The following is an 11,228-nucleotide window of genomic DNA, read 5'->3' as shown; positions in this document are numbered from 1 at the left end:
TTTCAGGAGCTCGGTGTTGGCTTGAATCTCTTGAGCATGAACCAGGAGATCGACTTCGTCCTTCTTCTTGGAGAACTTCTCCTTGACAACAACCAGAACTTTGTTGTAGGCTTCAGCTACCTCCTTCTTTCCTCTCCGGACGGCCAGCCTGACCTCAGCTTCCTTGTTCTTCTGGCTGCTCTGGGTTGAAGCAATCAGCTCCTTGACCTGATACTCGGCTATCTTCCGAGCAGCATCCAAATCCCCAATCTTCCTATTCTTTACCTGGAGGTCAATCAACTGGCTCTCGATTGTCCTTTGCTGAGCATCGCATTTGGAGCCAAGTCTCTTCACCTCAGCTTGGAGATCCGAGATCAGAGCCCGAGTCTGATTGAGCTCAGTCTTGTTGGCCTTAACCAGTTCAGTGACCTGAGCTAATTCCTCAGCACTGGGGGCATTGTGTACGGCGTCCTCAAACTTGAACTGAGCCCTGTTAATAGCGCCAGCCAGCTACAGAAAACAAAAAACGGTTTAGTGAAAATCTTCCAAAGATAAAGCTAAAAGTTGAAATAGACCTCATACCTGACCCATATGATGGGCAATATCAACATACTCATCCTTGTGCGTGAGATTGGAGATCGAGGGGAGGGAACATCCGGTACTCTTCATATGCCTCATCAGAGTAGCCAAACCCCACGAATCATCCAAAACCGATCCAGGCTTCGAATGAGCAAAGTTCCAGCCAACGGTTCCTCCTCTAGAGGAGGAGGAGGAAGACCTCGAAGGTCTGTCAACCTGGTCAGTTCGGGACCTCTTGTTTCTCGGGGGCTCAAATTCAGGAGGATCCCTCGCCATTTGAGGGTTAGCTTCGGTCATCGGGACCTCGGAAGGAAGGCCGACTTCCTGAACTTTAGGCTCCGAAGAGCCAACACCTTTAGCAGGAGCAGAGCCTCCTTCGTCAAGAGCCTCCTTCACAGAGTCAAGGAAGGATCCCCCTTGGTTCTTGTCACTTCCTCTAGAGGAGCTGGCAGCCTTGGTCGATCTACCCCTGGAACGGAAGGAAGGCTGAATAGGCATCTTCTGTGATTGAGTCTTCTCGGAAGTACTTGCTCCGGATGAAACTTCGAAAACTGAATCACCCTCAGAAACTGAATCATGAAAAAGATTCATTAATCACATGAGACAAATTCAAACAGTAAAGATCATGAATTAAGAGTAGAAGAGTACCTTCTAAACCAGCAACCGTCACTGAGTCAGGGAAGGACGCCTTGTATCGATCAGGAAATCTAGCTGACCCAACTCTCGAAGTAGTATAAGCTCCCCAATTATTAGGGCTGTGCTGCAGCTTCCTGTGAAGAGCTCTGGTAAGTTTACCAGACAACTTGATAGGATCCTTAACTTCTGCAAAAAGTCAAAAAACGATTAGCACATCACGATAAGCAAAGATACAATTGCAAACATATCCCTAAAATCCTAACCAGAAATGTCAGACCATGAGTTCCTGAGGTCACGGCCTACAGGAACCGTCAAGGGATCAATCTTGACATAAAAGTACTTCTTCCGCCAGTCATCGTCACTGGCCGTGAATTTAAAGATACCTAACCCTGGACGACAGGGGAGGTAGTAGGTACCACTTCCACCATCTTTGGAGGTACTCTCCTTTATAGAAAAGAGACTCATTAACTCGGTCAACCCTACGATAACCCCTTCCTCCTTGGCCCTAGTGATAAACCCATTTATCACTCTGATGACCGACGGGCAAAGTTGAAGAAGGGCTAGCTGGTAATGTCTAAGAGATCCAGCAAAAGGGTGGGGAGAGGAAATCTAAGATGGCTCTTGGAGATATATTTCTCATGAACGCAGAACCAACCCTCCGGAACGGTCTCGGGGGTCTCATCTTCAACACAAGCTCTGACTAGATCGCTCTTGCCGTGAGCTTGAACAGCAAGATTGATGACGTCCTGACCCTTTAAGAGCAAAGGGAAGTGAGGACCGGAGGAGGCGCTTTTGCTACCTTTCTTCATCCTCTTGACTCTTGCTCCGATCGAGTCTTTAACCTTCTTCTTCTTGGCTTCTGTCATCTTTTCACCGGCTTCCTGCTTAACCTTCATAATGTGGGCACCGGAGGCTGAGAGCTGAACCACGCCGGAACCTTCTTTTCGACTCATGATAGTAAAAGGAAAGGGAAATAGGAAGCAAAAGAGAGGAATTGGACTAAGGCGAAATCTCAAAGAGAGGTTAAAGATGAAGAACTAGTTCGATCAAGAAGCGGATAAAAAAAATAAAATAAGAAAACGCAGTAAAATAAAGGAAAAGAGGTGAATTACCTTGGAAACCGTCGAGAGGCGTGGAGGAAGTGGAGAGACAAGCAATTAATTCTCTCAGCTTTATATCCCATCACATCTCGAAAATCGGAAATCAAATTTCAAAATCGCTTTAATCTAAGCCATCGATTTGATCAAAAGAAATTTACAGCCGTTCGATCAGATAAGAGTAAATATGGTTGAGATAGCTAGTAATCATGATCTCAACAAGAGAATCTAGCTTGGGCGGCTAAGTTTAGCTCCCGAGAATAACGATACCTAATCTCAAGAGCTGGGGGCAACTGTTGGGCCCGAATATGGCCCGGTAGCTGATCTCGAAATAATACAAGATGGTAATGGGCCAGGCCAGGACAAGCCCATCGCAGGCTCGATGCCTAAAAGGAGCCGGAGGCTGAAAGCTAAGGACTCTGACTAAGGAGCTCACGGGGAAGAGGAAGCTCACATTGTGACAAGGAGAAGCGCAGGACCCGGTCAAAGGGAAGCTGTTGCGGATTCCTCCTTAAGCGGAGACGATCTCGGAGATTAGTTGGAGGCAACCTAAAGAAGTCCAAGGCTATTTAAATAGAAGATGGAGAACTAAGAAAAGGACCCGACTCAATGATATTTTACTCAACATTCATCAAAACATTCTTATTGTAATATTCATATAATCTTTGTATTCATCAAAGATCACCCTTTGTAACCATCCTATTTCTACTAAATCAATACAAATCAAAGTTCATTCTACAAGTTCTTACGGGGTTCAGCCCGCGTTTATCCTTCCCTAACCTTTCCTAAACATTAAACCTGATCTAAAATCTAGGTGTGAGTTTTACCCCTCACACCCGCTGCTTTGGAACGTTCAACCCGCAAACAGATTCGTTCCGCATCGATCTATACAACTGCCTGTGAATCGACTGATTTTCATCACCAGCTGTCTACCGATTTTCAGTCACCGCCGACCGATACCAGTTCACCGATATCGATCGATCTCACTCTGACATCGATCGATGCTATTCCATCCACATCGACCGATACTTTTCAGTACCCGTTGACTCACATCTTTCATCCGACATCGACCGATATCGCATCCCGCATATCGATCGATACTGAGAACATGGTCGCGAGTTTGATACTCCTAGCGGACGAACATGGAAACCTTGCGTGATCAAGATGGTCACCTGCGTAATGCAGCAGGTCAAAAGATTAATAATCAGGGGGCTGCATTCCCTGATCTAGAAGCTGAAGCTGCAGAAGAGGCCACCAGAAACATATCACTGGCTGACTACAACCGTCCAGATCAATACTATGCCAACAGATCTGCAATCCGCCGTCCAAAGATTCAGAGGAGTGATTTTGAGGAAAAACCTATCTACTACACACTTGTAAGACAGATACCCTACAATGGAGCACCTAATGAGCATTCTATGGACAGAGAGGTACGATGATCTCATATCAGTTGTCAAAGGCAATGGAGTACCAGCTGATTATCTACTTTGCAAGCTTTTCAAACACTCTCTTACTGGAGAAGCTTTGCAATGGCTTAAGCACCTATCACCAGGATCTCTTACATCCTGGAATGACATCAAGAATGCTTTCTTGATCAACTTCTTTGATGAGGCACGCACAGAAGACTTGAGGACTAAAATCGCTACCTTTAAGCAGAAGCCTGCAGAACCCTTCAGACGCTGTTGGGTCCGTTTCAAGACCTATCAGAGAGACTGTCCACACCATGGATTCAACCAAGTGCAGCTACTTAGCACTTTCTTCAGAGGATTAGATCTGGTCTACCAAACAGCCCTAGATACAGTTAGTGAAGGAAACTTCAACACCAGGAATCCAGAAGAGGCTGTGAGACTTATTGAGAACTTGGCAACTAGCAACAGTACAAAGAACACTGATTATGAGAGGAGAAAAGCGGCCAATGCCTTAGGAATAGAGCAGTTGGACGAGATGCAAACCAAGCTAGACAGTGTTAACAAGATGCTGAAGAAGCAAGTCAGTTTTGCTGAAGATGTAGAAGCTATATAGACTGATGAGGAAGAAGATGTGAACTAAATAGGTGGATTTCAGAGATATGAGAATCAGAATCAGAACATGAAATTCTATTGCGACAGTCAGAGGAGTAATTTCAACTAGAATTCACAGTACCAGAAACCTTTCAGCAATAGCAACTACAAAAGCAACATGAACCTCACCAATTCTTTCTACCAGAATCCACCACCACCTACTCAGGAGAGCAAATTTGGAAACATGCTTGACTCAGTTCTAAAGGGTCAACAGAAGCTCACAGTGGATTTCAATGGAATATAGATGTTGTGTACAATAGCTTGACCTCAAAGTTTGACACTTTGAGCACTCATGTGAAGAAATTGGAGACACAAGTTGTTCAAAATTCTGAAGCTATCAAGAAACAAGAAGCTTTCATCAAAGCCAGAGAGGAAGATCTCATCAGACACCACATCAATGCTATTGTGGTAGATGATTTCTGGGTAGTGGATGAACATGGGAACCCCCATAAAAAAATTGTTGGAGCGCCGATGCTATGAATATCGACACTCATCAATCGATAGAAGATGAACACAATCGATCGACATGGGAAGAAGACTACCGTTTGATATTCGAGATACTAAATTGATCGACAGAGTCCACAAGATCTATGGCTACGAGCAAACCAGTCCAGATAATCACGCATGAGGAGTTTGCAGAGAAACACCCGAACCCACTCCACCCTTTCGCCGATCGATCCGAAGAGGAATAAATCGATCCCCCTACTGCTACCGCCATCGATCGACACGACACTATTGTCATCGATCGATGCGAAGTTCCTAAACCACGAGTGCAATTACCTAAGATCGACATGACCAAGATCGATGCACTCAAGCCCCAACCCAAACCTTCAGATAACCAATAAGAAGAGGTTGAGGATACATCAGAGCCTATGGAGATAGAAAAGGAAAGTGCAAGAAGGACCTTAAGAAAAAGGAAAGAGAAGGTTCCTAAGCACCTTAAAAGAGATGCTAACCTAAAAGAATTGGAGAACTTCAAGAAAAGAGTTTTGAAGATCCCAATAGACAAACCCTTTGAAGAGGCTTACTTCACACACATATTGTGGATGTTCTTCAGAGAGACAAGATTTACAGAGGCTGACATTGAGAAGATGTTCAACCAAGTCAGAGATGAGCTGAAGAAAAAGATTTCCTAGAAGAAGAAGAGTGATCCTCGGAATTGATTATCCCATGCCGCATCAAAGGCATCAAAATCACTCGTGCACTATGTGAGCATCAGCCAGCATCTTACCAAAGGTTATAGCAGATCATCTAGGTCTGAAGATAGAACCTACAAAGGAGTTCTTTTGCTTTGTAGATTGTTCAAGGAAGAGCTCATTGGGAGTCACCAAAGACCTTGAGGTACAGATTGGCAATGCCCTAGTTCCAGTTGACTTCCATGTCCTAGACATAAAGTTAAATTGGAATTTTTCTCTACTACTTGGAAGAGGATTCTTAGCCACTATTGGAGTTGTTTGTGATTTACAAACAAACAAGATGTGCTTCAACCCAAATATTTCCTATGATCTAGTCAAGATTGTCAAGCCACATACGTCCTGTAACCAGCCTCCAGATGAAGCTAAACTCGTAGCACATTACTACTGTGAAGTCGAGTACGAAACAGAGTACTCGGAATCGATCGAAAGCCACACGAAGTCATCGATCGACACTGCTAACTAGCCATCGATCGACCAGTCAGTAATCACATCGATCGGTTCAGTTGGGAGTTGGGAACCAGACTACTACGTGCCTACATGCGCAGTTGAGACACATGAAGAGGATCATGATGAGGAATACATAAGGGAAAAGAAGAAGAGTATGTTGAGGATTACAACAGGAACATCTCATACACATACAACTAAGACGTGTATCACCCTACAGTGGATACAAGGGATGATGAGGATTACTGGAAAGAAAGAGAGATTGAATACTCTTTCCTTCGCAGAGATGAAGTACCCACCCGATATGTTTCCCACCCTTTCATCCAACCACAACACACAGACAACTACCAGGAGGACACCAGTCACAAACCGATCCTGAGATCGAACAACTGGAAATCGATCTACACAACTCATTGTGCATCAATCGATACGAAATTTTCTACAGAGCACTATGGATTGCCAGCACACTGCTATCCTATCTTTGCCCTAGAAGCTACTACTCCTTCCCAACACGAGGAAGAACATGAAGAGAACCATAAAGAAGCACCAGCTACAGATCAACAAGGAGTTCTCACCAGATATGGATTTCAATCACATGGAACCATTCTACCCGAATTGAGCGACACATTGATATACCATGGATTTCACCCGTTTTTAACCATGGTATACTAGTATTTTATTATATATTTAATCTGTTTTCTAGCCTGTTAGGTATGTTTTCAGGTTCAGGAGCATTTCGTGAGAAAGTGATGTTTTTGGAGCATTTTGGAGTACAAGAGATGATACACCCGAGTTGACCATTCAAGACTAAGTCGGAAGTCAACATTGTGATTACAATCGATCGATACTCATCCTGAGTCGTCGATCGATGCAGCTGAGAAGATCCGCGTACTAGAAGATTATAATCGATCGATACACATTCAGTGTTGTCGATCGATATTGAGGACGAAATGGTTTAGCCGACTACTTCACCAAGACTTCACCAAATTACGAGATTGCCCCTGACGAGTTTTTAACCTAATGGAAATGCTTAAATACTCCTGCAAAGTCTTTTTGACGGAAAGTTTTGAAACCCTTTGAAGCTTGAAGCTTTTCACAACCAAAGCAGAGAGTGTGAGAGAGAGACTAGAGTTTTATTTGTTTGAGAGAGATTGGAGAGATTTCTCATCTCCTTTTGTATTTCTACTTTATTCTATCTATGTAATTCTTTCATCTATCTATTGTTATGAATTGTTTAGCCATGTCTGAGTAGTCTACTTGTTAGATCTAGGGTTTAAATAGGTTTGTGGGATTAGCCCCAAGCTATAATTGCTAAGTTGTGATACTCATCAAATGGATTGTACCCTATGCTTGTTTTAGAGTAGCTAACTAGAACATAGATCACTAGGATCTTAGATTATCTTGAATTATCCATTTGAGCGATGCATGTTTCCCGTTGAGAAGAACGACGGTTCCTCCTTGAGACCTCGCGGTCATATTCGGTTCGCGCCTAGGCAGATCTAGAAGCCATCGATCGATACCCTACTGGTAAATCGATCGGCGCCTCGAAAGGTGTATCGCTCGATATCTCAAAAGGATATCGACCGACTCTTTTTCTGTGTCATCATGTGAAAGGTGTGGCCAGAGATCTAGATATTTTAACCAATGATTCATTCACATATGTTAAGCGGCTGAGATCTACAATATCATGCAAGCAACTTATTAAAGCATTTATAGAGATAATAATCTCCATCCCTGAATAGAAACCCTATGTCTAGCACTCTTTATCCCATTTAAACAACCCTTCATATTGTTAGTTGGAGCAACTGCCTTGCTCATATTAGGATTTGTTATTTTTATTTCCATCATATAAACCAACCTTGCATAGGATTGATTAGTAGATTTTATTTAATTGGTTCCCTAGCTCCTCGTGATTCGATCCCTAAGTACTACAGCTGTACCTCTTATTTGAGAGAGTAAGCTCTACTGGGTAATTTGAGCACTATCAAATTTGGCGCCGTTGCCGGGGAGCTTTGATCGCCATTAGATTTAATCTTATTAATCTTAGGTTTTTCTTTTACCCCCTTTCTTATTTAAATTTATCTTGTCTTTTCAGGTACATGCCCAGCAGTACCAGAAGCAACAAGGGAAATCAACTATTATTCTCAGAGGATCCTGCACACTTGGAACGCTCAATCCGCAAAGACCTACGCTCCGCATCGATCGACAGAACTGCATTACCGTCGACAGACACTCACGTTCAAGTGCCGACCGACACTCCGACCGCACCGTCGACCGATACCGTTCACCGATCTACATCGATCGATACTTCTAACCGTATACCGATCGACACTACTCCGCGAAGCATGGTCGCGATTGTCATTCTCACGCAGGGCGAGAATGGAAACCTGTATGACCAAGATGGTCATCTGCGTAATGCAACAGGTCAGAAACTAGATGCACAGGGAAACATAATCCCTGAAACTGAAGCTGAGGCTACAGGAGAAGCTCAAACACGATCGTTGGCAGACTATAACCGTCCAGACGAGTACTACACCAACAGATCAGCTATTCGACTTCCAGAGATTCAGAAGCCGAACTTCGAGCTCAAGCCTCAGTACTACTCTTTCAAGTCTCATATATCTTATTCTGGGCAATCACACGAGCATCCTATGGACCATCTGGAGAGGTTCGAGGATCTTAACGCTGCTATTCGTATGGATGGAGTCCTCGACGACTACCTACTCTGCAAGCTCTTCAAATACTCACTGATTGGAGAAGCTTCGCACTTGCTCAAGCAGCTACCTACAGGATCACTGACATCCTGGGCCGACAGAAAAAACGCCTTCCTGCGTAATTTCTTTGATGAGGCACGCGCTGAAGACATGAGGAGCAAAATAGCCACTTTCACGCAAAAGCCTAGTGAGACTTTTAAAGACGCGTGGATCAGATTCAGTTCTTCCAGCGAGACTGTCCACACCATGGATTCAATGAAGTGCAGCTATTAAGCACTTTTTACAGAGGTATCGCCTTAAGGTATCAGATGGCTCTCGATACTGCTAGTGAGGGGAACTTCAACACTAGGAATCCAAGAGAGGCTGTGAGACTTATTGAGAACCTAGCCAACAGCAGCAGCACCAAGAACACTGACTCTGACAAGAAGAAATCGGTTGCAGCCATAGGTGAAGACAAGATGAATGAAGTCAGAACCAAGATAGATGCATTACATGCTCTTCTGGGACAACCAGTCTGCTCAGCTGAAGAAGGCGAGGCTAGAGAGGATGATACAGAGGAAGATGTGAACTACATTGGAGGTACTGGATTTCAAAGATATGGAAACCAGAGTGGAAACAGAAACTTTTTTGGCAGTGGTCAGAAGAGTAACTACAACCAGAGTTCACAGTATCAGAAACCCTTCACCAACACAAGGAACTATGGCAACTCAGCTTACCAAAACCCACCACCACCCACCCAAGAGAGTAAGTTTGATGCCATGATTGATAGAGTTCTGGAAGGTCAGCAGAAGCTTACAGTAGACTTCAATGGGAAGATTGATTCTGTCTTTAACAATCTGACCACGAGGATATATACCATCTGCACTCAAGTTAAGAAACTTGAGACACAGATTGTCCAAACTGAAGACTCTATCAGGAGGATTGGAACTTCTAAGGAAGTAGGGGAAGAAAATAGGAGACACCACGTCAATGCTATCATAGATGATGATTTCTGGCAAGTGGTGAAACAGGAGAAGCTACAAGAAGGAGACTTCGAAGTGGAAAGTTCGCTAAGTCTCGGTGGATCACAATGGTGTCGATCGACACCAACTAGTCCACATCGATCGACATCGACGATGTCTTATCCGGACACGCTTGCAGACTGCAACACGGTTAGGATTTTGACACATGCTGAGTTCACGGCTTCTCACCCATACCCACCAACCCACACCTACGAAGATATCGATCGACGAGCCGAGCCACTCATCGATCGACACAACGAAGAGAACCGTATCGATCGATCCTATACTCCACCTATCGATCGACACGCACCTCTTATATACCGAGTGCAACTACCATCGATAGACAGCAACCGAATCAATGCACTCAGACCCACACCGAAACCACAAGCTATCGCTACCGAAATAACTAGTAACCCTTCAGACACTACACCTACATCAGAAGTAACTGAAGGAAGAAGGTTAAGGAGTCGGAAGGAGAAGATTCCTAAGAACCTTAAGAGGGAAGCTAATGAAAAGGAGATTGATGGTTTCACTAAGAGAGTTATTGGAATCCCACCAGAGAAACCTTTTGAGGAGGTTTATTTCACAAAGAGATTGTGGATTTTCTTTAGAGAAACAAGGAAGACTGAAACTGACATTAGGAGAAGGTTTGACAACGTCAGAGAAGAGATGAGGAAAAGGATTACTTTGCTAAAGAAGAGTGATCCTGGGAAGTTTGCAATATCCTGGGAAGTTTGAATTTCCTCACGCACTATGTGACACTGGTTCATCAGTCAGCATTTTACCAAAGGTCATGGCATACCATCTGGGCCTGCAAGTAGAGCCTTCACCACAGATCTTTACTTTCGTGGATTACTCTCAGAGAAACTCTGGAGGCTTCATCAAAGACCTAGAGGTACACATTGGTGATGCTATAGTCCCTGTGGATTTTCATGTCCTAGACATTAAGTTAAATTGGAACTCTTCCCTCTTACTTGGAAGAGCATTTATGGCTACAGTAGGAGCCATATGTGACATGAAGACCAACATGATGTGCTTGACTATGATAGATCCAGATATCCACTACGACCCTGTCAAGCTTGACAAACCACCAGCCAAATTAGTGGTAAAGGAAGATGATACTGGTATCATCGCAGTTAGTCATTGTGAAGTTGAGTACGAGACAGAGTACTCGGGATCGATCGACAGTACTTGGACGTCATCGATCGACACATTCAAGTCAGAGGAGATCGACAACAACTATGGATCATCGATCGACAGAGACCCACCGGATGATGAACTCGATCTACCAGATCATTGCTACCCGAATTTCGCCATACCACCCAACCGAAAGCAAGATGATTACTCAATAAGGAGTTGGGTAGATAGCGGATTTCATGAGAGTTTTGCAGTAGACACAGCCACCTCTTTCCACAGTGGAGACCACAGTGAAGAATATGATGAAGACTATTGGGAAGAGAGAGCTTGGGAAATCTACTTGGAGGATGACAGATTTGCACCACAATCGATCGACAACAGACGC

At 44.0% G+C, this 11,228-nt stretch overlaps 1 protein-coding gene across 1 annotated transcript; it reads right to left on the bottom strand.

Moving 5' to 3' along the window:
* Positions 1 to 536: 536 nt before the first annotated feature.
* On the bottom strand, positions 537 to 2,003 carry LOC130500100 (uncharacterized). Its single transcript, XM_056994810.1, has 4 exons — positions 1,850 to 2,003; positions 1,207 to 1,380; positions 791 to 1,127; positions 537 to 561 (listed from the first exon to the last, which is right to left on the bottom strand). Exons 1-4 carry the CDS (start codon positions 2,001 to 2,003, stop codon positions 537 to 539), a joined length of 690 nt encoding a protein of 229 aa, XP_056850790.1.
* Between the last annotated feature and the right edge of the window lie 9,225 nt (positions 2,004 to 11,228).

Source organism: Raphanus sativus, chromosome 9 (assembly GCF_000801105.2).
Source record: "Raphanus sativus cultivar WK10039 chromosome 9, ASM80110v3, whole genome shotgun sequence".
Classification (NCBI taxonomy): Eukaryota; Viridiplantae; Streptophyta; class Magnoliopsida; order Brassicales; family Brassicaceae; genus Raphanus; species Raphanus sativus.
Note: the sequence above shows the minus strand (reverse complement) of the source record. Positions and strands in the feature narration are given on the sequence as shown.

Bases quoted from the DNA above. Each gene is read 5' to 3' on its own strand.
- LOC130500100 (XM_056994810.1), bottom strand. From the start codon at position 2,003: ATGAAGAAAGGTAGCAAAAGCGCCTCCTCCGGTCCTCACTTCCCTTTG. The intron at 1,381-1,849 runs GTTGGTTCTGCG...GACTTTTTGCAG, and splicing joins CCCCGAGACCGTTCCGGAGG to AAGTTAAGGATCCTATCAAG. The intron at 562-790 runs GTCCCGAACTGA...CATATGGGTCAG, and splicing joins GAGCCCCCGAGAAACAAGAG to GTATGAGGTCTATTTCAACT.